The sequence below is a fragment of the Alexandromys fortis genome, unplaced genomic scaffold, assembly GCF_014885135.2.
Source record: "Alexandromys fortis isolate MF-2015 unplaced genomic scaffold, M_Fortis_MF-2015_v1.1 scaffold_123, whole genome shotgun sequence".
Classification (NCBI taxonomy): Eukaryota; Metazoa; Chordata; class Mammalia; order Rodentia; family Cricetidae; genus Alexandromys; species Alexandromys fortis.
The window spans coordinates 4,594,323-4,621,214 of NW_026068003.1; the positions used below are offsets into that span (position 1 = coordinate 4,594,323).

Consider the following 26,892-nt stretch of genomic DNA (forward strand, 5'->3'; position numbering starts at 1 on the left):
GATAGTGGTGGATATGGGGACTGTTTATTAAGGGAGAAAAAGGCACGCCCTGGAATGGAAGTGGGCAAGAGAGAGGGAACAACACTGAGACCCCAGAGGGTGTCCCCCATTGTCTTGATGCCTCTTATGGTATTTACATAGCACCCATCTGTCTTCCCCATCCCCCAGTGTGACTGTCTTTGCCCAGGGTCTGCTCTTTCCCATGTGACTCCAGTGGAGAGGGGTTTCTAGTGTTCCTGCCAGCTGACTTCCTTCATGAGTTAGTCTTGCTGTCTCTTTGTCCACTCCCTCCCCTCCTGCCAATACTGACGGTAGACAGATGAATAGAAGCTGGGTCTAAAAATGAAGTACGTGTATTAGATGACCGCATAACAGAGAAGTGAGAACTTACGTCCTAGGTCTAGAACCTTCCTCACAGAGAAGAGAGGAGAGAGCACACAGCTTCATCTTCAATACAAGGGGCTCTTTCATAGCTAGTGAGTTCCTGGGAGGAGATTTGTGACCACCCAGGAAGAGAACAGGAACCTGGGAAAGCCCCTCCCTGTACTTGCCATCTTACAGATGCCCTCAGTTTGAAGTCCAAGACGGCATATTTTGGCACGGTAGCCCTGACCTCACTGGAGGTCTCCAGTTGTGCATCTGGAGAAACAGGCCTGTAACATGAGCACAGCTGGATGAAATTCCACAAACTATGATGCCGTAAAACAATCTCACACCAGTTTAGAATTAGGATAATAAAAGGGTTATTTATTTAAGGGGAAAACTTACAGATCACTGTCCTAAACAACAGTCCTCTGAACTCAAATAGAAACAGAATCTAGCAGCCGGAACAGGAGCTGGAAGCAAGAGAGTGGGGTGCACAGTTCCAGCTGCTTTTTAAACTACAAGAGACCACGCCCAAGTGGGCTGGTATCTTAAAGGGCTGAAGGAGCAGAATGTACTCCCACAGCAAAACTAAATACACCTGAACAGTAAGCATTCAGGTCAAGGTGCTGACATCCCCACCATCAAAGAACGGTCAGTCCCCTCGCCCTTCGAGATGTGGACTCCCGGGGTAACCACTGCCAGAGAGTCACATTGCCCTCCTGCACTGGTGGAGTCAACTGACTAGCCTGCTTTAGTGCCTTATTCCACACTGGTATTGAGAGCATTACATGCAGTAGTGATTTGTTCGTTCTGAGCACAATACTCAGTGTGACTAGTCCAGAAAGTACTTGCTGTACGCATGATAACATGATCTATTTCTAAGTTTCCGTGAGGATGAACATAACTTGGGCCTGCTTCTTAGTGACCATATAGACACTGTCTGTGGTTTAAATACCAGGCCTCATCCTCTGCTCTTTAGTTTTGCTAAGACTTTGTCTGTTTCTTAGAGTGGCTGTATTCACCTTTTGCTCTTCTGCCCACAGTGTGGGAAGGAGTCCCATTTATTTGATGATTTCACTTTGAGCTGCTAGAGAGTAAATCCAGAGCCCCATGTGTGCTACGCAAGTGCTCAACTGCTAAGCCACACCCCAGCACTCCATTTTTTTTCTTCCCAACTTTTATAAATAATCTGGGCCAGTTTTACATGCCCATCCCACCGCTGTAAATGGACAGTTTGATCAGTGCAGCCAAGCTTTAGGGCATTTTCTTGCCATGGATACTCACTCATACTCAACTTCTCTTCCTGTCTTCAACCCAGGCAACTCTAATCTCTTTCTCTCTTTCCTGTGGTGTTAGGATGAGGATTTATTCCTGTTCTGCTCTAGGTATCTGTTGATCATTCCTTTTTATTGCTGAGTTGATCCTCTATAATTTTTTTTGCTTGATAACATAGTCTCTCTGTGTGTATGTGAACGCATGTGCTCATTTCTACTTGCTTGTGTGTGTACCACGTCTATGCAAGTGGCCATATGGCCCAAAAGAGGGAATCAGTTCCCCTAGAACTGGAGTTTTCAGTTGGTGGTCATGAGCCACCATGTGGCTGCTGGGAATTGAACCTGAGCCTTTTGCAAGAGCAACCAATGTCCTTAACCACTGATCATCTCTCCCGCCCCTCTGTTTTTTAATAACAGCTTCATTGAGATTTAATTGATGTGCCATAAGGTTTATCATCGTTAAGTGTCTACTTCAGTGGCTTTAGTGTGACTAGCAAGTTGTATAGCCACCTCTACTGTCTGTTTCTAGAACACTTTCATCATTCTGCGAAACAGCAACATCCCCTTTAGCTACTATTCTTATTGCCCTTTCCATGATTTCCGCCCCACCCTTCCTCTCCCCCTGGCAGCCACAGATTTCCTTTCTGTCCGTCTAGGTTGGCCAGTTCTGGACATTCCTACCAGTAGGTCACAGAGCATCTCCGGCTTCTCTCACTTCATGTACGATGTGTGGGAGCAGGAATCGGGAGCGAGCGAGGCGATGTGGTCAGATAATGTAGCACTGCGTAGCCATGTTACAGTTTGTGTACTAGTGTATTGCTTGCTGGATATTTGGAGCTTCCCATTTCTCAGTTCTCGAGGGATTAGGGATGTTGCATTGAAGTCTTTGTGTTGGCATCTGTTTTCAGTTCCTTTAGATAGAGTCAGGCGTAGAGCATCCCATTGACACCAAATCTCTAGGTGTGACCGCCCTTACATTTCCACAGTGGCAACACCCATTTGCATTCATTGATAGGGTGTGGAGTGAGTGCGGTGTCTTCACATCCTTGCCAACTCTTGCTGTTGTGCATCTTTTGCCTTTGGCCACATTAATGGAGCTAAAGTATTTTCCTTTGGATTTTGTTTCCAGTTCCTTAATGACTAAAGAAAGCTATGATTTATTTTTACATGTACATGCTGGGGCACTCTACCCGGCAAGTGCTGTATGCACTGGCCTCACAGGCAGAAGCCACGTATAGGTGCTCACAGTCATCGGACAGTCCAGGAGCTGATGTGGGTGGTCTTAGGGGTACCAGGCAAGATGGAATGCAAAAGAAGAGTCTTTTTCCTTTCACTGTTCATCCGTGAAATCTAGGTCCCCTGAGAGTAACGTGGTGTGCTGAGATCTGCTTGTGGTTCACGGAGGACAAAGCTCCTCTGGCTGGCATTCTCTAGCCGCTTACTGTCAGGAGCTCCAGGTCCTCAAGGAAGAGATGATATTTTATGCATTTGTTGCGGTGTTGTGACAGAAGAAAGAAAAATTAATTACCTAAGTCAAGAGTCATCCTTAAACTACTTTGGCTGCTTGTCTGGTAATGAATACTCTTGGCTCTGTGGGCCATGTGACTCCTGTTGCCACTATTCAAGTCTGCCATTCAGTCATGAAAGGAGCCAAGGCCAATATATACATGAGTGGGCATGTATGACCCAACCTTCCCGTGACCCTACCTTCCCATGACCCTACCTTCCTGTGACCCTGCCTTCCCGTGATACTACCTTCCCGTGACACTACCTTCTCGTGACCCTGCCTTCCCGTGACCCTGCCTTCCCGTGACACTGCCTTCCCGTGACACTACCTCCCCGTGACACTGCCTTCCAGTGACACTATCTTCCTGTGACATTGCCTTCCCGTGACACTTTATTGAGCACACATGAGCCAAGGACAGAATTGTCCTGGGAACATAGTTTTGGCCTGTGCTCTAGGGAACATGTAAAATAAGATGGAGAAAGCATCTGTTTTTTAAATATTGAATATCTAAACAGTGGTGTGATTAATATATATAGCTTAATGGTAGAGCATGTGCAGAAAATACACAAGACATGGGTATTGCATATTCCATCCCCTGGCACCTCCCACCAATGGCGGTAGTAGTAACTATGAACTGTTTGGTTTTTACGTTCTGCTTAGAGATTTATGAAGCTGGTTGTCCGCTACTCACTATTTCAACTTGGGGCCTGGCCATCTTCCCATCAGAGAGGTATAGAGCCTCCATTGAATGCATGTAGCTCCTCCTTATCCCTGGCCTATGGCTGTGATCTTTCATGAGAACAGTGCTGGTTGGGTGCCAAGACAACGCACCCCTTCTCTACCTCTGTCATTCCCCTGTCCGCATACTGGTTGCAGCTGCAGGGAGACAACAGAATGTCGCCTGTTATTGCCCCAGCACAAGAAGCATGGTCATGCAGGGCATCACAGAAAGGGGGAGGAATGGTTGTCCTAATCCCACACTGTTGCCCAAGGAAGAAGCAATGGATGTTATCCATAGGAAATGTAAGGCCTTGGGTCCATGAAATGGAAACAATGTTTAGGCTCAGTGGGTTGTTCAAGGGCCATCCAATTTGCTACTCTGCCCTTTGTCAGTAAATGACTTGGACAGACTTTAGGATTTAATGGGCTGTCATCTCAGTTATTCCTCAGCCCGCCCAGGGCACGTGGAAGAATATCCTGTGATTAAGTGCTGAACGCTGTCTATTGTGAAGAAGTTCGGAATGGCGGTTGAAGAAAAATAACTTTGCTTCCAACAACAGAAAACATACGGTTTTACTAATTTAACAAAACCTGTTCAACCCACAGTGGAATCGAAGCCACTTTGATCTGATGGCTTAATTAAAGTGATACGGTATAACGTAATAAAAGCAGAGGCAATAGAGAGGACACTGGCTCCCTGCGTGCCATAAGTGTCGCAAACTCGTCCCTCGGTTTGTAGGAAGTGGGTTGTTCTTCTGCTGGGATGTCTTTTTCAACTTCAACCTCAGTGTCAAAGATTGCTTCCTGTTTGGCTTAAAAGTGGTTTTAAAAGACATAGCCTTAAGTAACGAGCTGATTTTCAACCAGAATACACTGGGACAGAACGTCCCATTTCCCACCAAAATGAGCAAACAAAGATAGAACCGCATGATTGCTGTAGAGAATGTGTGACATTGAAATGTTGGTTTTGTGCTATTTTTGGAGAAAATATTAATGTTGTTCTATTTTCAGTTCAATCATCTCCACACACCACATTAATGAGCTACAATTACTTTATCTTATTAAAAGGGACGTCTGATAGGAGGGTTCATTCCTTTGTAGGCAGCTGCTCCTCCCAGAAACCCTTCTGCAAAGTTACCTTATCGCTTCCAAAGACTCTCAGGACAGGTACATGCTGAAGCAAAGCATACGATCCAGGCAGCTTCACAGAGGGCTGGTATTTTTAACTGCCCTCTTCCAAAAACAGCTTGGCTTTGCTATAGGTTTTCGCCTGGAAGTGGCTAAGTAGCAAGATATAGGGCTGATTGGAAAGTCAGAACACCATAGCATCAAACGTTTTCAAATGTCCAACATCTCGGGACATCTCTCACTGTATGTAATCATATGTTTGTGTAGACTGCCTTTTATGTTCTATTTGCTTGACACGATGTTAGTGTTGTCTAGCTGCTGTATTGTCTGTTTCCTATTGCAATAGCACGATACCTGAAACTGAGGAATTTGTTTAAAATCAACAACAACAACAACAACAAGGCTTATCTGGGATCTGCCCAGCTTCTGGTGAGGGACTCGGGAAGTACCTGTGTGGGCAGCAAAGTAAGAGGTTATGCTGAGAAGAGAGGGGACAAAGAACTGGTCTGTCCCTCAAGTCCTCGTCACCACTATACCACCTCCTGGTTCATTGAGGACCAGGGCTCAACATGGGCTTTGGCGGAAACGAGCCATATTCCAACCGCAGCTGACATTGCCTGTTTCACCCGCTGTTTGCAACCAATAGATTTACCTCCGTGTGTATCTCCAGCTGCCTTTGAAAAGATTACCAAGAAGAGTATCTGTGCCCAGGAAGAGCTTGGTGGTGCCGGGTGCTGTGCTGGCCTCTTGGCACTCATATTTGCTGTATTTAATTTTCAGGATGCCTGCAGCCAGGACTTAACACACACTTGTTGAGTATCCATGGTGAACATCTAGGCATTAGAAGTAAAGGCTGGGAATATGGGTCTGTGGGTAAAGGGCTTTCTTTGCCACCATGAAGACCTGGGTTCTGATCCTCGGCACCTGCCTAAAAGTCAGCTGCTGTAACACCTGTCCATAATCATTGCCCTGGGAAGTAGACACATGGACCCCTGAAGCTCAGCTCACCAAACGTGGTGAGCTCCAGGTGCAGTGAGAGACCTTGTTTCCAAATCCCAGGGGATGGACGAAGCTAACCAGATGTTGGCCTCTGTTTATACACATTTCCCAAGCACATACACCCCCCCCACACACACACACCACCCCTACCTTGCTTACAGGTAGACAGACACACATGGTCACAGTGTACTTTGTGAATTGAAGATGCAATGAGACAAACACAGAGGAGGCCATCACACCCAAGTGTTACTGGTTTCACAGGAAATCAGATCATGAACCAAGAGTTGGGGAGACAGTGGGAAAGAGGTTTCCTGGAGCAGGGCAGAACATCATTCTTTACGTGCTTGCTGTTATCTGTTCTGCCAAGTTATCTTGGGTGTTCCAGGTATAGACTACCAAGTCCCTGATTGTGGAATTGGCCACTAGGAGAATAGGGAGGGAATCCTGAAGAGGTCTAGAGGGGAAAGTCATTTGCAGAGGCCCTTGGGTATAGGGGGCATCATGGAAGGGTGAGCAAAGAGGAAGCAAGATTAGACAGGGCAGGGGAGATGGACCTTTGTCAAGTCAGGAAAGTCTACGTAAGGCGTAGCGATAGCATTGTTGCAGCCCTGGTATAGTGATCCTAACAGGAGTGTGAGCCTCTCGCTTTGGCTCTCAAAATGAAGAGAACGTCTGCAGAGCACTTGAAATAGAGTTCACAAGACCAGGAGGGGGCTCCGTGGAATTTTCTAGGTCAGGTGAAGTTATCGGGAGTTCCAAGTATCCAGAGAGGGATGGGAGTCTCTCACAGGAGCTTAACTTGCCCATTTGGATGGAGGCTGAGTCAGGTTAGCGTCATAGCAGCTCTTTAAGAGTAGGGAGTCTTAGTCAGGCGTTGGTGGTACATGCCTTTAATCCCAGCACTCAGGTGCCAGAGGCAGGCGGATCTCTGTGAATTTATAGCCAAGCTGGTCTACAATAGCTAGTTCTAGGGCAGCCAAAGTTCTTACACAGGGAAACCCTGTCTTGAAAAAACAAAAATAAAATAAAATGAAAAATAAATAAAGGAGTAGGGAATATTAACAACTGGAATCAGTGACTTACACATAAGTTCACAGCCAGGAGGTGGTCAGACAAAGCAGGGACCTAGGAGATTAAGATCGTTTGTCCAATTGCAGCATTGTAGTAATCACGATTCTTAGAGAGACGGGAACCAATAGAATGGATAGACAGATGATGGATGAATGAATAGATGAAAGATGAATGGATAGGAAGGTTGGTAGATAGATAGATAGATAGATAGATAGATAGATAGATAGATAGATAGATGGAGATAGATGATGGATGGATGGATAAGAGATGATAGATAGATAGCTAGATAGATAGATAGATAGATAGATAGATAGATAGATAGATAAAAGGCTTGTATAAACCAGCTAACACAATATGAGTGAAACAGCCCAACAGCAGTTCTCCACTGAGAGGCTGGCACAGTTGCTTAGTTTTGTCAATTCAACAGTTTCAGTCTGGTGCCAAAGGCCTAGGGTAATGGTTCTCAACCTGTGGGTCATAACCCATAGGAGTCACATATCAGATAGCCTGTGTTTCAGGTATTTACATTAAAATTCATAGCAGTGGCAAAATTCCAGTTATGAAGTAGCAACAGAATAATTTTATGGTTGGGGGTCACCACACGAGGAACTGTATTAAAGGGTCATAGCATCAGGATGGCTGGAAATCATTGGCCTAGAATGTTCCTAGAGAGCCACTGGTCTTCCTTTCATATTGAAAACTCAGAAAAGCTTGTCCAAAATACCAGCAAAGGAAGCACCAGCACCACCACTAACTAACTCAGCAGTGAGGAAAGAGGACAAGGAAATAAAGAACAAATATCCTTATCATGTGTCCTTTTTTATCTGGACTATTACCAGAAACAGTGGGTGTTGTCTGTTTCAGTGTTTTCTGTACTCCGGGGCTTTCCCTCTAAATTGCTCAAGATTGCATTCGCTGTCCTAATGGCTGACCCCATGACCCAGGACCTTAGTGCACGTTTCAGGAGGGTCTTCCTGTATCACTTGAGGTAGTCAAGGTAACCCTATACAGACATGGCCACGGGCCAGCTTGATGTAAACATTTTCCTGCTCCAGTGACTCCGAGTTGTAGCAAGGTGCTAATTAAACCAACCACCACGAAGCGTGTCTGTTGTCAGGTTTTCTGTCCTGCCTGGTTCCCGCAGTCGTTAAGTCCCAAAGAAATCACACAGAGGTCTACATTAGTTATAAACTGGTTGACCCATTAGCTCAGGCTTCTTATTAACTTTTATAACATATATTAGCCCATTATTCTTGTCTATGTTAGCCATGTGGCTCGGTACCTTATTCAATGAGGCATTCACATCTTGCTTCTTCTGTGGCTGGGTCAGGACTACAGACCAAGCTTTCTTCTTCCCAGAATTCTCCTGTTCTTGTCACCCTTCCTCTACTTCCTGCCTGGTTGTCCCACCTACACTTTCTGCCTATCTACTGGCCAATCAGCATTTATTTAAAATATAATTGACAGGATACAGACCATTGTCCTACAGCACATGTCATCATTGTCATCATTATCATTGTGCGCTTAATGGTTGCTGCTTGCTTGCTTTGGGTACTCCTTGTAGAAGCTACTGAAGTCCTGGTCCTGGGGTCAACCCCTAGGAAGCCAGCATACCACTCCATCTGGAGCTTCTAAGGAGAGAGCCTTGTACGTATTTAAATTAGTGGCACCTCACCCAGTACCCAGTGCTGTAGCAGGTGCACTGGCTGATGGGACAGCCTAGGGCAGTGTCAGAAACCGAGCTGGGGAGTGCAGCAGGCCAGGCTCAGGTCTTAAGAGCGATGAATTTATCCTTGGATGGGGTCATCAGACTCCTTGTCTGGCAGGCTGTGGGATGGATAATATACAGTCTGAGTCATGGAACATTATCCGCAAACAATTGTGCTTTCTGGTCTGTAGATGAGCAGAGAGTTCTGTGTACATCCGGGGCAGCCTTTTATCTGTGACATGGTCATTGGCACTCACATTTCAGCAAAAGGGGTTGTGCTCCTTGAAAGAAGTGTGAAGCCAGGCTGTGTGCAACTGTCGAAACCTTTCTGGAAAGGTTGGGGTTTCTGTGTGTGATGGTTAGTGTCAGCTTGACAGAATATATATCAGCTAGGAGCTGGGCCTCTGGGCATGCCGAAGAGAGCCATCTTCATTACGTTAACTGACGTGGGAAGACCCATCTTAATTGGGGACAAGACCATTCTCTGGATTGAGGCTGAAGAGGCTTCGGCTGAAGAAAAAGGTTTAAGTGAGCTGAACACATGCGTTCATCGCCCTGTGTCCTGACCATGGGTGTGACATCACTTAAGTGCTTCAAGCTCCAGCTGCCTTGGCTTCCCAGCCATGATGGATTGTACCTTAAACTGTGGGCTAAAATAAGTCCTGTCACCCTTAAATTACCTTTATCAGAGTGTCTTATCACAGCAACAGGAAGAGAAACGTAGACATTGTGATCTATAAATCCTGTCCCCTCCTCAGACCTGTCTTGCCTGTCACTTCCTTTGGCGTCAACTCTCTGGCGTGCTCCGCCCCAGCAGCCAGCTCCTTCTGCCTCAGGACACTTGACCTCCCTCTGCACCTAACTGATTGATTCCTCTCAACCTTCACAACTCTGCCTAAGGTGCACTTCAGGGGAAGTCTCTTGGCTGCTTTGGTTTGGTCATTTGGGAGTACACGCATACTTAATCCATACTTAATCCCTCATAGCACCTAGCACTACTGACATTTGTTTTTAGAGTATCTTGTTCTTCAGCTACCCTGCAAGTACCATGATGTGGTAAGACTCTGTCTCTTGGGGAGGTGGTACGGTGAATGCTGACCATGCAGATTCTTCTGTAAATATGGGGATGGATGGATGGATGGATGGATGGATGGATGGATGGATGGATGGATGGATGGTTCAATGGATAGGTAGATGGATGGATGGATGGATGGTTCAATGGATAGGTAGATGGATGGATGGATGGATGGATGGATGGATGGATGGATGGATGGTTCAATGGATAGGTAGATGGATGGGTGGATGGATAGGTGGGTGGGTGGATAGGTGGATGGATGGGTAGGTGGATGGATGGACCTTACTATAGTGCTGTCCCAGTCAGAACATTTGCTGTTTATCCATGCTAAGTTCTCTTATAGCAGAAGCATATTCAGACATTTAGAGCATGTATCTGCATCGCTCCCAGAACGCGCAGCCTGAGAAGCTTCTTCTACCATAGACATAATCCTCGCGAATTTGAGTGTTCATTTCAAAGCGACTGTAAGGGCTTGCTTTGCTGTCTCAGAGATCAGCCTTGCGAACACAGAGAGGAAGTGCTTGTTCCCAGGCACCACTACTGTCTGTGCTTGGGAGTATTGAGCCAGTTCCGGTAGCAGGTGCCAGGCAGGGGCTGTCAGTCGTTTTCACGCTTTATAAATATTACCTAATTACTTAATCCTCTCTGTCTCCAGGCAGGTAGGCAGAACTGGAGCTTCGAGGCCAACTTAGCAACCCTCCTACAGCTTCTTCTTTCTTTCGCTCGCCAGATAAATCTGCTCTGACATTGGCTTAGTCATGTGGACACTGTGGTGCTTTTGAACAACTGTGTGGAAATTAATAAAGGCCAACAGTGTCCTTTCTCCCAGAGCAACGGACTTCCTCTTTCCGGTTAGCTAGCAGTTGCTTCTCGCGAAGCACTGGGGTTCCCGGATTGCAGGCATCTTTCAGGGTCTGCAGAGGAACATAGCTGGGAGACTTAATGTATCTCCCCACTCTTCCCGCCAATTACTCCTGAAGCCTCCTTGAGGTGATTGTGGGTGCTATTCTTTAATTGCTGTGTAGGGACCCATGAACTAAGAAACAGCCACTTCCAATGCTGCTGAGGAGTAGAAGGAGCCATGAATGCAGCTTGGACATCCTTGTGAGGCTGACTCCCCATTCATTCTTTGCTCTTCTCCGCACACCCGGGGGCCTTACGGTTGTGGCTGTGATCTTGGGAAGCTTTTGTGTGTGTGTTTGTTTGTTTGTGTGTGTGTGTGTGTGTGTGTGTGTGTGTGTGAGAGAGAGAGAGAGAGAGAGAGAGAGAGAGACAGAGAGACAGAGAGACAGAGAGACAGAGACAGAGAGAGAGAATTCCAATGCATTGGATTGGCTTGGGCTGAGATACATGCCTTGACTACCACGTTTTGGATCTCCCCTTATACAAAGGAGTTACCGTTTAACCGAGTATGGTCATGTGTTAGCAAGGACCCAGAGCCATGTTTCTTGGCTGGTACCAGGAACAGCTTCTCAGAAGGCATAGGCTGACGTCATAGGCTGAGCGCTTACAGCTGTTGCCAGCCACAAAGCCTGAGCTCCTCAGAACATGTGGACCCGTTTGTTAGATCAGTCTTGTGTGTTTAGGATTGGCCATTTAAAATAGGGTTTCCCAGAACCTACTGCCCATTCCTAATCTTGACTCTGTACAAATGATCCCCCACTTCCTCACTATAGCTTACTCTAATGAAAGCCTAGCTAACCTGCCTGTGAGGGTCACATGTAATTTGTTTGTCATGTCTGGTGTGAAAACTTTAAGTCAGCTTGTAGGCTGTTAGACTGTCACACAGAGCACTCCTTTGGCTGCTAAAGGCATCTTTGAACCCCTATTTTGTGTGGCACAGCTGTTTCTTCACATCTGTAACATCATCCTAGCAGTCGGAAACAGGAGGCTGACCTTCAGGAACCCCAGCAAAGAGCAGGGTCTCTGACAGAGATCCTGTTGTGAATCCGTGTCTGAAGCAAGGTCCGTGAGATGGAGGAAGGTTAGAGCCATCACGTGGAAGGCCTGCTCAGTTAAGGTGGAGCTGGTCCACGTTGCTCTTTTGGCTCGATGTCATTGTCAGTATGTTCATGGTAAGGGGAGATAGTTTCCCAGAGTGTGTTAAAGAGATCCAGTCTTATACTCAGGACTCAGTGGTTTGTTTGTTTTAACTGTGGCTTGGAAGATGGATGATTCTGATTTCTGCCACCTCCCTTAGTGTCAAGCCAAACAATGCTCCTTTCGGTACAGGATGTGGACACCTCCCATGGTCATTAGCTTTCAGAAGAGGGACATCATAGATAAAACAGACTCCAGAGCAGCAGGAGGGGCTGGGGAAATCCCGAAGGCGCACTTGGAGTTCTGGCACACAGGATGCCTGCTCTGCCTCCCGGGCAGCAGTCACAGTTCTAGTGTCTGCAGGCCTCTGGTTGTTGCCACCTGTTCTAACCCTTGTTTGCTGAGAAGCAGGACTGTAGCTCAGGGCTACTGGCAGCAATGGAGGAGATGCCCCGGCATGGCGTAGGGGGAACATCCCAAGGCAGCGCAGAGGGAAGATTGAAGTGTCCAGCCGGTGCTCAGCAGAACTCAGGGTTTTAAATTATGGCATACGTACTGTATCAGTTACTCTGCTATTGCTGTGGTAAAATATCACAACCGCGCCTCCTAAACCTACCCAAACAGCACCATCAGCTAGGGACCAAGCACTCAAATATATGATTGGAGGTGGGGGGTAGGCATTCTCTTTCAACCACTAACACGTCTTTGCTTTCTAGTGAAGCTTCACTTGCAAGATTGAGTAACAAGCCGTTCACCATTAGACTCAGCCACCAATTGGTGATGTCGCACTCATCCTGGGAGCATTGCTGCTGTTTGTTTGCTGCCAGCGTCTAAGATGTAAAGACATAGGACATCTTAGAGATTGGTGAAAATAACAGCATCCTTTTCATCCAGGTCTGTGGTTGCATTAAATTCGCTCCAGTCCTTAAGGAGCCCCGAGTTAAGAACTTGATTGTGCAGGCTTGCTGATGGTTATCTTTTTCCCTGCCAGACTGTGATCTCCAAAATGTTAAGACTTACTCCAGCCCATATTCATCGTTTGAGTAAGTGAATAAAAGATCCTGTTAAGGCTAAGTCTCTAAAATAAGTTAATGGGGAAACTGTGTCAGCCAGAGCAGCACGAGGTAAGGGCCATGGATGCTTAGTGATTTGACCACGTGTGTTTATTGCTTCCCTGTGATGGTTTGAAGGACCAGGACTTGTACATGCATTTCTGACACAAGAAGAATGTCAGTTGAACTGCCTTTGGCTTTAGAGGGACTCCCAGGAGTTTGAGACTGTTCTGGAGATATTCTAGAGACTCCCCTTTGCTTTTGTTACTAAGAAAAGGCAGCCTGAAGGGGCGCATGGATTCGTTTGCCCTGGATAGCATTATGTAATAGTAAGCCCACGCCCAAGTGCTGTGTTTGAGCAATCTACGTCTCACACTGATCCACAGTTGGCCCCTCGCCTCAGATGTGACACTCAGAAGTGGTGGGGGCCTTAAGAGGAGATCCCTGGAGTAGCCGCCGTTTACTCAAACAGCCTCAGACACTTGGGGGTTACACTGACTTTCATCAGAGTTGTCCCTGTAGCTTACCAGCAGCACAAAATGAGCAGGGCTGGGGTCAGGAGAGACTTAGATTGACTTTTGTGACCACTGGGGAAATGTCCTTGACACTGACGTAAAATCAGAGGACCTCGGGTGCTCAGCCTGAAGCCTCTTCATTATTTAAGGAAAGCTGGGATCGTAATTACAGGTTATTCAGCGTCAAAGCAGGGGTCCTCAGTGCTGCGAGGGAGTGTCCTGCTGGAAACCTGAAGAGCCATCAGTCCCCAGCGAGCCTGTCATCAGGCCCTGGGAAGGGAAGGGCTGCTGTCAGGGCCACCTCACAGGGGATGTTTGTTTAGAGGACTGGGTGGGGCACCTCCTGTGTGGTTAAAAGGCTTTGATTTTTATACAAAGGGATGTGCGGAAAAGATCCCAGTTTGCAGTGGCCGGCAGTAGGAAGGAAGGATGTGAAAACAGGCGCCTGCCACTGCACTACTGGCTTTGAGGGTTCAGGCAGCTGAGGATGAGCAGGCTGTGTAGGAGCGGTAGGGTGTGGTGGAACTGTGGCAAACGTGAACGCACCTATAGTCTAAAGGAGACCATTTCTCCGCTCTTCTAGCTCCCCCGATTTAAACATGAGACTTATAAGTAAAGGTTATGGGGCCTGAATTTCCAACGGGCCCGAGGCTTGCAACTGTAGTTCATTTACCGTGTGCCTGTCACCCCAACCCAAGAGGTTACAGCGTGCCAGTCACACTCACCCCAACTTTTTGAGGGTGCAACATGCCCACCACACTCACCCAATCCTATGAGGAAGCCAGTACCAAATAGTGGCCCATCATACAGTTAAAGAGACAACAGAAGACAAGAGCCAACATCCCACGCTTCAATATGCCAGCTATTCCAAACTCTCCCGTGAAAGCCTGCACGGTTTCCAATTCCTTCCTGGGCTTGGAAGGGAGACCTCATTGATGCGAGGGTTTCCTAGAGGCACAGGCAGAAGGCCTTCCTGTCTCCCTCAGCCTGGACTAGGGCTCACCACTTCTGTGGACAGGATGCGTTTCCCAAGTAGCAAACATCCCCTTGCTGAGTAGACAGCATCTCTATACAAGCAGAAGTTTTGGATGTGGCCGCAGGAATGGACTGATTCTGTAGATGGGAGTCTTTCAGAAACAGCCCTTCGGAGCAAAATCTTTTCTCATCAAGGATGAAAGATGTGCCTGTGCCCAGGAACCTGGTGAACAGTGATGTGTTCCCCTCCCTGAGGGCCTCCCAGCTCAGGCAGAAGCATAGAGAGGTGAGCAGGTGGTAAGGAAGGACAGAGGGACCTACCTGGTATTGAAGGCAGACAACCAGTAAGGCTGAAGCAGAGCTGGCCAAACACAGGCAAGTGAGGAGCAGGTGGAAACCTGGGAGGCTGGAAACGGAGGTCCGATTGATCACACAGACCTGTGGACTAGGGAATGGCCTAGGATCTTAACGCCACGTACCATCAGCTTGCTTGCTGTTCAGATACATACGCACGGCAGCCACTGCTATGGCTCAGGCAGTGTATGGCGCATGACCCAAGAGGCACTGGCCACACCATACTCTAGTGGGGAAGGCCAATTGTTCCAGATAGCCAGTGAAGCGGCAGGGTAACTTAAGGTGAGCGCTGCCAAGGGTCTAAGCTCTGTGGAGAAGCCACCTGTGAGCTGTGCTGGGCATACAAACAGATGTGTTCCTTTGCATATGGGGGACACCTCACCCACCACCAAAGTTTGTGTGACATAAACTGAATGTTAATGCCTTCAAGCAGCACAGAAGAGCCAAGAGTGAGACCCAGAGAAATCATCCAAAGCTGAAATTTAACACCACTGTGTGCGTTCTCCTGGACACAGCCACGCTCACGTTCTCACTGCCTCTGCTGCTTTGTGCTTTGAAGGCAAGAGAGACCACGTGACTTGCAAAGCCAAAAATATTTCCTATCTGCCCTTTTTATAGATAAGAATGACAGGCTCTATCCTCAGTTCTTCTGGTACGGTGCTCCTCTGCAGAGCCCTCTTCCACATCAGCCCCACCGCGTCCCCCATGTCCAGAAAACTGCTGTCTCAGAAGATGGGAAGCAAGCTTGGGAATAGAGAGTGGAAAAAAGCTTCTGCCCTTACTGCACTTTTTCCCAGCCAGGGACTGGTGGGAGGCGGGCCCCTCAGTCAACGTCTTCTTACCTTTGGCCTGGTCTTGGGCAGTCTAGGGCAGGTATGGATCTAGAGTGACCCCTTAGCTAGAGAAACGCTTGCCTAGCAGGTGGTTCTGTCCCCTGAGAGCTTAGCTCTGTAGTTTGTAACTGATGGGGGATTCTGTACTCTCCACTCAAAGCAGTGGCATCTAAACTCCATTTATTATAGGCACAAGCAACTGCCTGCGACATCCACTTACCTACAGACCTTATGCCTCTGTTCTTGTTGGTCTGTTTGGGTTTTTGCTTCATTTGGCTTTTGAGACAGGGTCTGGCTATGCTGCTTAGCCTGGTCTCAGACCTGAGAATCCCCTGCCTCATCCTGAGGATGTCTGTGCTGGTTGGTATGTGTAACCACGTCCAGCTCTTTCTTATTTCATTTTTTTCCTTACATCAAATTATGTGTAATCCTCTTTGACCTATGCAGAAAGAGATAGATAATCTACCAGACTTTGGATTCTAGGATGTTCGCAACGGTTGTCTGAGGTTACAGTAACATTTGGGGTGACTCTTAGAACTTTCTCTTACTTTTGTGTACTATATATTTCAAGAAAACATGAGTCATCTTCATCTACATAGAAAAGGCCAGACGTTTTCGGTTCAAAAAAAATAAATAAATAATCACAGTGCATGTGGGTGCTGAGGGTATTTATGTCACTGTGATGTCACTGCCGGAGAGACGTGCCCCTGACAGCTCACCAGTAATTGCGGCAGGGGAGTTAATGGCTTAAGAACATAAGGAAAAGGGGAATGTAGTAGGAGGTGAGAGATGTGGAAATTAGGTCATCTTTGTGGCGTATAGAATATTCCCAGTAGATAAACCTGGCCTCACTGCCAGTGTTAAGAAGGATGGAGGTGTGGCTCTCGGCTCATCCCCCCCCCCCTCCCATTGTGCTGTCTTGAGAAACAGAAGCCTAGTAAGTTGAACTCTTTAAAAGCAGTACCTTGTCGCCCCCTAGTGTCCTTGTTCTGTTATGTCACCTTTGGCCATCCCAGCAGTCTTCATAGTCTGTATTTGAAATCTCTGCTCTGGAGGGAAATGCATGGTGGCTTGGTACCCATTCCTCGGGATGCGGGGGGGGGGGGGGCATTCTCCAGGGAAGTGAGAATGTCTCATCAATCCCCACTTCTTCCTGTTGAAGCCACGCAAAGCACATCTCTCCAACAGAGACAAAGAGCTTCTTGCCAGGCAGGGCTACAGCCAAAGCCAGCCATGCCTCTCTGCGGGAGGGTAACCATTGGCTTCAGAGGCAGCCTTAGGTTTGGGAGTCTGAGATGGGAAAAGAGGTGTGTGTCTCTCGGTGCTCTGTTTGGCACATACAGCCTCAGACTCGCCGCTAGCCCAGTCACAGAGCTACCCTAACATGCAGACAAAGCTGTGCCCCTGCCCCTGGACAGCCTTCCCCCTCCCTCTTGGGACTCTGCTTTGGTGGGACCAAATGAGTCTTTGTCATAACAACTTCACCCTGCCGTCTGGCCTGAGGCTTTTCCAGTGGTTTCCAGGTGCTTGTGGGAGAAAGGCCTGAATTTTAATCTGGTTCTCCAGGCTTCTCAAACCTGGACTATTGCTCCTGGGTCCCTTCCGCGGACTTTGCTTCTTCCCCAGCCCCACCCAGGTACTCTTGCTCAGCACTCAATTGAAAGGGCCTTCCTCAAGGGAGTCAGCCCCCAGCAGAGTCTCGGCCTTCTCTGGAGAGCTTACAAGACAGTGGCATTTTCCTTCCTGGTGTCTGTCCAGACCTGTGTCCAATATCAACCTTGCAGTTCCTCCAAAATCTTCATCTCCCCTTGGTGACTGAGGGAAATCGGCCCCAAGGAGATATTTGTTTAGGTCCAGGGACAAGTTTGGCAGTGCTGGCGAAGAGAAGGGTGGTGCTCTCGACTGTGCCTTCAAGAGCAGCGAGTGCCCCAGTCGCCCCTCTGCAGACTGATCCACAGCTGTCATGACTGTAGTGAGTTGGCCCTAGGCAGATGTGGCTCCATCGCATCTCGTAAAGCTTTCCAGCTACACGGATGGAAAGACACACGGACCCTCAGAGGAAGCCTTCTTTTTTTGTGGGTGCCTTGGCTTTAAAGTTCTTTAAAGACTGCATTGCATGTATGCGTTGATCTGTTTGCAATAAAATTTCATATGCAACTATAGTTAGTTGGATAGTCATCCAGTCCAGTGTCTTGGCTTCCTCAAAGAGCCTGTCCTGAGGGCAAGTCAGGAGAAAGCTTTATTAATAAAGGGTAACATGAGAAGCGTAGCTCTAAGTGATCCTGAGGACAGGGGGACAAGTTTGAATATGGACATTGTATGAGATAATCCTGTTAACCTGACTGCTGCTTTTTTTTAGGTAGGATAATGGCTGTAAGGTTAGATGAGAGAATGTTGTTGTTCTTAAAAACTGCAGGCCAGAGTGTTTGAGACTGAAGTAACAGAGTGTCTACTTAGTTAAAAGTGTGTGTGTGTGTGTGTTGGGGGTAAGCATGGTAGTTCATGACTGCACTCCCAGGGCTTAGGGGACTAAAGCAGTAGTCTGGACTACATAGCAAGTCTGTGTCTCAAAAAATAAAAAGAGAGATGGGGAGATGGCTCAGTTAGCAAAATGCTCACCTTGCAATCATGAGGACCTGAGTTTGAACCCCAGAACCCATCTTTAAAAGTTAGAAAAAATTGCTAGGTGTGGTGAAAACTCCAGTGCCTGGGACCTCAGCACTGAGCAGGTGGGCCTGTCCTTGGAAAGTTCCAGGCCAGTGAGAAGCACTGTCTCAAAACTGGATGACGCTGGAGAAAGGACAACAAGGTCATCCCCCTCCTCCACACATTTCACACATGCAGGTGCATACTTGTGTGCACAAGTGCACATATACGTGACCACATGTATGTGTACACACCCATGCACAGTGGGTGAATAAGTAAATGAAGACAGGAAGGAATAACTGATACGGAAGAGAGTGTGGGTGGCTGGGGTTATGTACTTCCTGAGAACCGTTTCCCGGAGTCAAGGGGCAGACATTTGAGCGGCAGGTGATGCTGCTGCCCATTCATTTTTCCCTGTGTCTCCAGTCTGCAGCTCTCCGCCCATCCACATGAAGGTGCAGCCTCTGAATCAGACAGCGCTGCAGGTGTCCTGGAGCCAACCGGAAACCATCTACCATCCGCCCATCATGAATTACATGATCTCCTATAGCTGGACCAAGAATGAGGATGAGAAAGAGAAGACTTTTACTAAAGACAGCGACAAGGACTTGGTAAGGCCCCCTGGGATCGAGGCCTCTGACAGTACACAGAGAGCACATCTCCTCCTATAGGGAGAGAGGAGATTGTGACAGAGAGCCCCCCCGAGAAGCTGGTAGACCAGCTAGCCAGGCATACAGAGCAGTGGACAAGACCCTGTCTCGAGGGAGATGGAAAGCAAGGACCACACCTGATGTTGTCTTCTTCCTCCACACATATACTGCGGTGTGCGGATGCCCAGACATGTCACACACCCCAGTTTTCCCTTTTAAACTGGCTGCTTTTCATTCATCCCAAACAAGCACTTTTCTTTCGATCGGGTTGTTAATACGTATTAGGTGAGTTACATAAGTGCACTGCGGGCCATGGCACTTAGTGAGCCGTGTTTGAGTGTTACCTCTCACAATTACCCTACGTCTGCTTCCACCTCTTCATCTTCTCTGCACACAACTCTGCCTGCTGCTGGCCACAGTCCTCAGGGTCCCTCATGTGTCGTGTGTCTCATGTGTCAGTACACATTCTTGTTGCCTGATGAACTCCAGAGCCCAGGGCGCTTTACACTCTGTTCTGTTGGAGCTGCTGTGACATAAGCTGACCTCATGTTGGCCACACAGACCAAAGCCAGCATCTCTTTTAAAGGTACATGAGTATCTGGCCTCAGACGCCCAGCAAGGCCCTTTGGGCATCTGCTTGTAGAAGCTCTTCTCCCTCATTGTAAACCGTTCAACACGCATGAGTCTTTAAGAAACTCAAAGTGACGCATGTGAGTTTGAAAGCCTGGCTGCTTTATTGTTAATCAAAGGAGGCCCCAGAATAATGAAGCCTGTAATTGTATATGCACATGGAAAATGCTTCTCCTCAGAGTGGGACTCTTAATGACTTGCCACTTTTTTTTTCTCCCAATAGAAAGTCCTCGGTGCTCATTCAATCAGTCATAGAATAATACTTTTCATATTCCTTTAGATGAAGATTCTTTTGCTTCATTGTCATTTCTTTTCAATTCCCCTACTAGACATTGTTATCTGGGTCTCATCAGGGAACACAGAACTTTGTGAAACTGGAGAGGGCTGTATTGGAAGGCACCCAAGGTCACGGTGTGCCTTAACCTTTCTCTTGCCCAAGGGAGTCCATCAGGGAATCCTTCCCTTCCTGAAGTCAGGTTTGCATTAATCTGCGGAAATCATCTAGGCGCCCCTTCTGTTTCTTGTTCTAAGTGGAAAATAATTAAATGCACAGGGAGGAAGAGACGCTGGCTTGGAGTGAATTCTAGTAAATTCCATCTAGATGAAGTGAAGATTTTGCTGTGATTAGAAGATGGGACAGAAGTTCAGGGGACAAGGCATAAATTGGATTCAGAAAGCAAGATGGGCACAAGACTCTGCTTTGACAGCATGCTCCATTTCACAGGGATTCATAGAGGCTTTTTTTCCCTCCTATTGAGACACACAAAATTAAGTTTCTTATTTCTGCCGCACGCCGTGAATGCTGACTCAGGAGAGTGCCCTCCTCTAGCTCACAGTTACTGCGAGGCTTGGCCAGCCTCCTGTCCCACACATTCATTCAACACAGCACACCTGTGTTGGTGCTCAAGGCTTTTTCTAAGAGAATGGAGTAAAGCCTCAGGAATGTGACCTTAACTGTAGGCAGAGGTTTCTGTCCTGCCCAGTCCTGACGCTGTTCAGTCCCAAAGAAACACATAGAGGCTCGTATTAATCCTAAACCGTTTGGCCTGTTAGAGCAGGCTCATTATTAACTAGGTTTTACAATTTAAATTAGCCCATAATTTTGTCTGTTTAGCCACAGGCTTGGTAACTTTTCTCAATGAGACGTTCTCATCTTGCTTCCTCTGCTGCAGTTGTGCTGGCAACTGACTCCCTGCCTTTCCTCTTCCCAGAATTCTCTTAATCTAGTCATCCTGTCTATACTTCCTGCCTGGCTACTGGCCGATCCGTGTCTTATTAAACTAATATGAGTGACAGATCTTTATAATGTACAAGAGCATTATTTCACAGAATTACCCCTTCCTTTCTTTTCAAAACAAATACTCTGAATCTAACCTCCTTTGCTTAGCTTTTTTCCTGACCATTGTCCATAACAAGTTGTAACCAACACTCTAAACAAAGGCAAATATCCCTAATCTATTGTGGGGGGCATGTGGGCATAGTTTTCTAGGCTACTTCCTGCTGACTGGGGCACTGATAATTTTAGGAGGACTCAAAGAAAATTTAGGATTATGGTCAAGTCCTGACTGGAGTATTCTGTGTGCCTGGATCATCTCAGCCAGCAGCCTTGAAGCTGTTCTGGATGCAGAACTCAGAAGAAACTACAGCAGAGGTGCTCTGAAATGTTGGATTATCTGGTCCATCCATTCCCGTTGGAAATTTTTTTTTAGGGATCTTCCTCTATCAAGCCTTATTTTCTTAACCCAGAATGAATCCACAGCCTCTCATTTGCTATGGAAACAAAAGCAAAACCTCTCCTCCAAGGTAACATATCTTTTGGCTTAGATTTTGAAGTCAAGGTATTTTTAAAATCTATAGATCAGATTAATTCAGCAGCATTTATAATCAAATGTCTTTTAGCAGCTGTTGCTCCTTCCTCAGCAGTCAGGCAATTCAAAAAGAACACAATAACATAAGTATCCAGATTCTCTATGGATTTTCTATCTTTACATAGCTTTTTTTTTTACTTTATTTCTTTCATTTTTATTTTTAATTTTGTTTTTTTTTTTGAGACAGGGTTTCTCTATATATCTTTGGCTATCCTGGAACTCGCTCTGTAGATCAGGCTGTCCTCTGCAGCCTTAGCACATCTATGCTCTCTGCTTGCTGCCAGAAAACAGAGCCTATCAGAGGCAAACGGTTACCAAGAAGCTGCACTTCACTTTGTTCTTGTCTGTCTAGGATCCTTTCTTTCCTTTTTAAAGCTTTCTCGGATTTTATGTGGAAATTCTTGCCGAACATTTGGGCACCATTTGTAGACGAAAGTTTTTATCCCACCTGGTCCCACAGCTGTTCAGTCCCAAAGAAACACACAGAGGCTTTTATTAGCTATAAACTGGTTGCCCTGTTAGCTCAGGTTTATTGTTAACTAGCTCTTACAGCTTAATTAACCCGTAATTCTTGTCTATGTTTAGCCACATGGCTTGGTATCTTATCTTGCTTCCTCTGTGGTGACTGACTCTCTTTGCCTTTCCTCTTCCCAAAATTCTCTTAATCTGGTCGCCTTGCCTATACTTCCTGCCTGGCTACTGGCCAACCAGTGTTTTACTAAACTAATATGAGTAACAAATCTTTACAGTGTACAAGAGCATTATCCCACAGCACGTAACCCCCCCCACCCCACCCCATTCCCATCTGGAAGTTGTTCCCAGTGGTAGCAACCAGTGTTGCCATGACCACATGCTAATACCAAACTAGAGGATTATGGTGGCTGTGCCAGGAGAACCCTCTTAGTAATTCCATTCATACTGGCTCGGAGTACACATGTCTGCCAGGAGGCCTGTCACCCATTAGATGGAACCTTTGGGGACCAGTGGCATTCCCTGCTTGTTTTTCCAGGAACAATACTGCCTGCTTTGTAGGTATGTTCCATTTCCTCGGTGTTAAAGGCAGTGGAGAGGAAGCATTGAGGAATGGCGGTCAGGATGTGGCTCGTGATGTCTGATGACAGTTGACAAACATTTTTCTAGAAAGGGCCAGGTAGTAATTATTTTAGGCTTTCAGGTCATATAGTCTGTCAAAACATCTTAACCTTGTCAATATTTCGGTGAAAATGTACAGAGTACACGCGCATGCACAGACATGTGCACGCATGCGTGCATGCACACGCATGCGCACACACACACACACACAATGACCTTGTCTATGTGCCAGTGAAACTTCATAATAACAGATGACCTGCCTGATCTAGCATGCAGGCTGTAGCTTGTCAATGTTCAAGTGAAAGTAACCATCCAGAATACACACACACACACACAACCAGAAATAGAAAAACAATGACCATGCCTGTGTGACAGTAAGAGATGGCCTGCTGGATCTGAATGCTGGATCTGAATGCAGGTCATAGCTTGCTGGCTCTGGCTGCTGCTCTCTTCAGTGTTGCCAAGAGCAAAGTTTGCCTGGCCTGTGTTATGCAGCCCTGTTAGGTGGCTGTGCCTGTCCACATACTAACAGAAGCTAGAAGACATTTAGTGCATGTTTCAGGGCCACACAGCTAGAGAGTACTGTGGCAAAGTTACGTCTTGTAAGTCTGTTGATTTTGTTCTTTGTGCGGAGGGCTTTAGACAACAACAACAACAAGAAAACCATCCAGGCAGAGAATTTTTTTTTTGCTAATTTTCTAAAACTGCCATGGCTCTGGAGTTCTTTTCTTTAAACTGTGGAGGTGGTTGTGGATAATAATTACAGTTTCTGATGTTTAGTGATAACGACAGAAGTCGGGGCTTTGAGAGCAGAAAGGCTCAAGACCTGTCCCAAGCTATGAACCAGTTGCTGGTAATTCTTCAGTGTTGAAACAGATTTCCCCCACAAGGTTATTCCTAAGCAGTCTCTAGAGAAAGCCAACCGTCGGGACTCTGGGATGCCCAGGTTTGTTCTTGGGTGAACCGCATCTGTGAGCTCAGAACCAACGCGGTACCTTCTCTTCCTTCCCTGCAGAAGGCTACCATTAGCCATGTGTCACCTGATAGCCTTTACCTGTTCCGAGTACAGGCCGTATGTCGGAATGACATGCGCAGTGACTTCAGTCAGACGATGCTCTTTCAAGGTAAGGCTGGGTATTGTCTTCGTGCCTCCCACTGTCCCTAACGCTGCTTCTTTCCTCAGGGACTTGGTTCATAGAGGGTGTAAGCCGTACTCAGGGAGCTCTGGTCGTTTAGGTCTACCTTTGGGGTTGGGAGTCTCAGAGGCCGATAGAAGGACAAGCAGGGCTGTCTTTACATGGCTTTATTGATGTGTTCCAGCAGTGCCTCTTGTTTCAAGCTATGTCAGATAGTGTGGTCTCCCAATTCCTGCCATAGCCTCTTACTTAGATATCCAGCAGGACTGATCTTTGCCTTTTAAAAACTGGAGCCCAAGATTATATATAATTATATATATATATATATAATATGTATGTATAATTTCTAATTAATTAGTTTTGGTATTTTCCAACCAGGTTTTTCTGTGTAACAGCTCTCTGTCCTGGAACTAGTTCTGTAGACCAGGCTGGCCTCAAACTCACAGAAATCTCTGTCTCCTGGGTGCTGGAATTAAAGGCGTGCGCCACCACCACCTAACCCAAGATAGAAAATCTGTCCTTCCAGTTTGCAAGCCACACAGAAAAGTCTCTGTGTAGTATTTTCCCAGTCTGGAGATCTGTGTTCTGTGCTGCCTGGGGACCTCTAGGAGGATCTAGGGCCAAACTGAGGGTGAACCAAATGGAACTTTGCCTTCATGCATTTAGTGGAGTCATTTTTCTAGAAAGCAATCAATACAAAGATTTCATGAATGAAATATTGAAATCTTATCTTATTAACTTATTTTATTTTGTCGGTATACGTGTTTTATCTTCACGCATGTATATGCACCACATGCACACGGTACTCATGAGTAAGGCCGGGGGAATGTAAAGATAACCTGGAGCTGCAACAGACACCTGTAAGCTGCATGTACGTGCTAGGACCCGAACCCAGCTCCTCTGCAAGAGCAGCAAGTGTTTTTAACAAGTGAGCCATCTCAAACTCCAGAAATATTAGAACGATAGATAGATAGATAGATAGATAGATAGATAGATAGATAGATAGATCAGATTAGTTGTAGCTTAGTAGTGAAGCATGTGGTTAGCATCCACGAGGCTTAGGTTCACTCTCTATCATAAAAATATAATAATAACAAAAAATTATAGAAGTAATGATGGGACATAATCTTTTTTCTGCCCCATTTTAATCCTAGTATTATTTACAGAAATCAGCAGTCACCTGTGGTCCTTAGTTTATGAATATAGTTTCATAAGAGAAACTAAATCCATCAGGAAACTCAGGGCCTTGGGCTCCGCAGAGACTCTGACCGCTCAGGCTGCTTACTTCTCGAAGGCCGCAGTTTTCTGCCTGTCAGGTGAAAAGCCTGCACACCAAGCCAGTGTTACCCCCTTTTCCTCTGCCGTGACTTTCTGCAACAGAGACCATACTCAGCTGATCCTTAGCTTCCGAGTTGTGGATCAGATTAAGCATCTGGACTTCCTCCTAGAAAATGCATGTAAAATTGCAGACCCTTTAAGTCATGTGGGCAGGTTGCACCAGCACCATCTGAAGCCTCTGAGCTCCGCACGCTCACAAACCCTCATACCAACTTAGCAACGTGAGTTCTAGCAAGATGGCCCTAGTGACAGACAGGCGCGTTAAATGGTGAAGACTGCCAAGGTGGAGCTGGGCTCTGCCGGGAGGGTGCAGGTCCCAGCCCGCAGTCATCAGCTGTGCCATGCTGAGAACCTCTGTTGTTTGTCTTAAGGCTGCGGTTTACCACCCCAAGGAAACGGGCAGCCTTTACAGGCAGGCGCGTACGTGGGGGCCATTGTACACTTACACCAGTGTGCCTTGAATAATCAGTGTAGCATAAATCACAGGACCGTGGACCAACAACTCCTGGTGTGTCACTGAAGTGCTTGTCTAGACCTTACCAATTGAACATTCCACACCCAGAAATGGTGACGTCCAAATCCTCCAGTACCTGAAGTCACTTGATCATCATGGGAGTGTTCATAAAGTTTCAGCCCTTATGAGGTTTGGTTGAAAATAGTAAATGATAGCCGGGCGGTAGTGGCGCATGGCTTTAATCCCAGCACTCGGGAGGCAGAGGCAGGCGGGTCTCTGTGAGTTCGAGGCCATCCTGGTCTACAAGAGGTAGTTCCAGGACAGGCTCTAAAGCTACAGAGAAACCCTGTCTCGAAAAACCAAAAACAAAGAAAAAAAAAACAAAGAAAATAATAAATGATGAACCCAGGGGGAAATCCTCCAGCATAGATTTCTTCCAAGGAACTGGAATGTACATGTGTCATTTGAATGTGTCATTTGAATGATTTCATCCTTCTGTTAAAAATTAACTAAAGTTTACCATAGTTTCATTTTTTTCATAAATAAATCTGTGTCCACACACTTACAAAAATGCATTGTTCCATGTTGAGCAGGCTCCTTGGGCCGTGGCAGGGTCTGTGTCAGGCAAGGGGAGGGAGAAGGTCGGCCGGTCTGGGAGCTTGCTGCGGCCAGGCCTTGGGACTTCAGCCCCATAAATCATGATTAGGCCTCTCGTTGCCTGGACCCAGAGCCTGGGAGCTGCAGAAGTGTCCCCTTTGATTAATAGTCCTGGGCTGCCTGGCCTCTGAAAAATTAAAGGATTGTAATAGCGCTATTCCGAAAAGGCCCCATCAGGAATAAATTCAAATCAGGGAACATCTTAAATGTCTGGTCATAGCGGCTTGTTAAGAATGACTGGTGTGTGCAGGGCATTGGCCCCCATGTGTTGAATAGGAGCGGATCCTTGGTTCGCATCTTTCCACACCACCCATGAAAGCCCTGTGCCAACAAACCCGCACCCTCATCAAGGTCAGCCCTCTGCCCTTTCCTGCCCAGCCTTTTCCCACTTCTTCGGAGCAAGAGAGAGCAAGGTGCAGAATTCACCTCCTATTCAGACTCAAGGTTTAAGAACGAAAACAGGATCTTCGAGAATTCCAGAGACTTTTTTTTTCTTTTCTGTAACTGCTTTTAGAAATAAATTTGTATCAGATTTGGGAGCATAGGAACTCAAATGAAGTATTGTTTGTAGTGATTATAACCGTCACGGACGGGGCTTCCAGAACCTTCTGTCTGAGCATAAAAGTCGTCAGGCACATCCTCCCTCATGGTGGTCTTAAGAACTAAAGTCCACCAGAGGGGAATCAGTTAAAGTCATATATACTTGTCATAATATTTTAAACAAATTCTGAGCTGCGGTGATGGGTGTATGCATTTAATGCAAGCACCAAGTGACAAGCCGTTGGTCCTGGAGCTGCTGCCGTG

The 26,892-nt window shown here is 46.7% G+C and overlaps 1 protein-coding gene across 3 annotated transcripts in view; it reads left to right on the plus strand.

Moving 5' to 3' along the window:
• Window positions 1–26,892, plus strand: part of Ptprg (protein tyrosine phosphatase receptor type G) — a 672,889-nt gene that overhangs the window by 554,714 nt on the left and 91,283 nt on the right. For all 3 annotated transcript variants that reach the window (XM_050161098.1, XM_050161099.1, XM_050161100.1), the window contains 2 exons: window positions 18,690–18,874; window positions 23,519–23,627. In XM_050161098.1, the coding sequence (XP_050017055.1) occupies window positions 18,690–18,874; window positions 23,519–23,627 (294 nt within the window). The remainder of the gene's footprint in view (window positions 1–18,689; window positions 18,875–23,518; window positions 23,628–26,892) is intronic.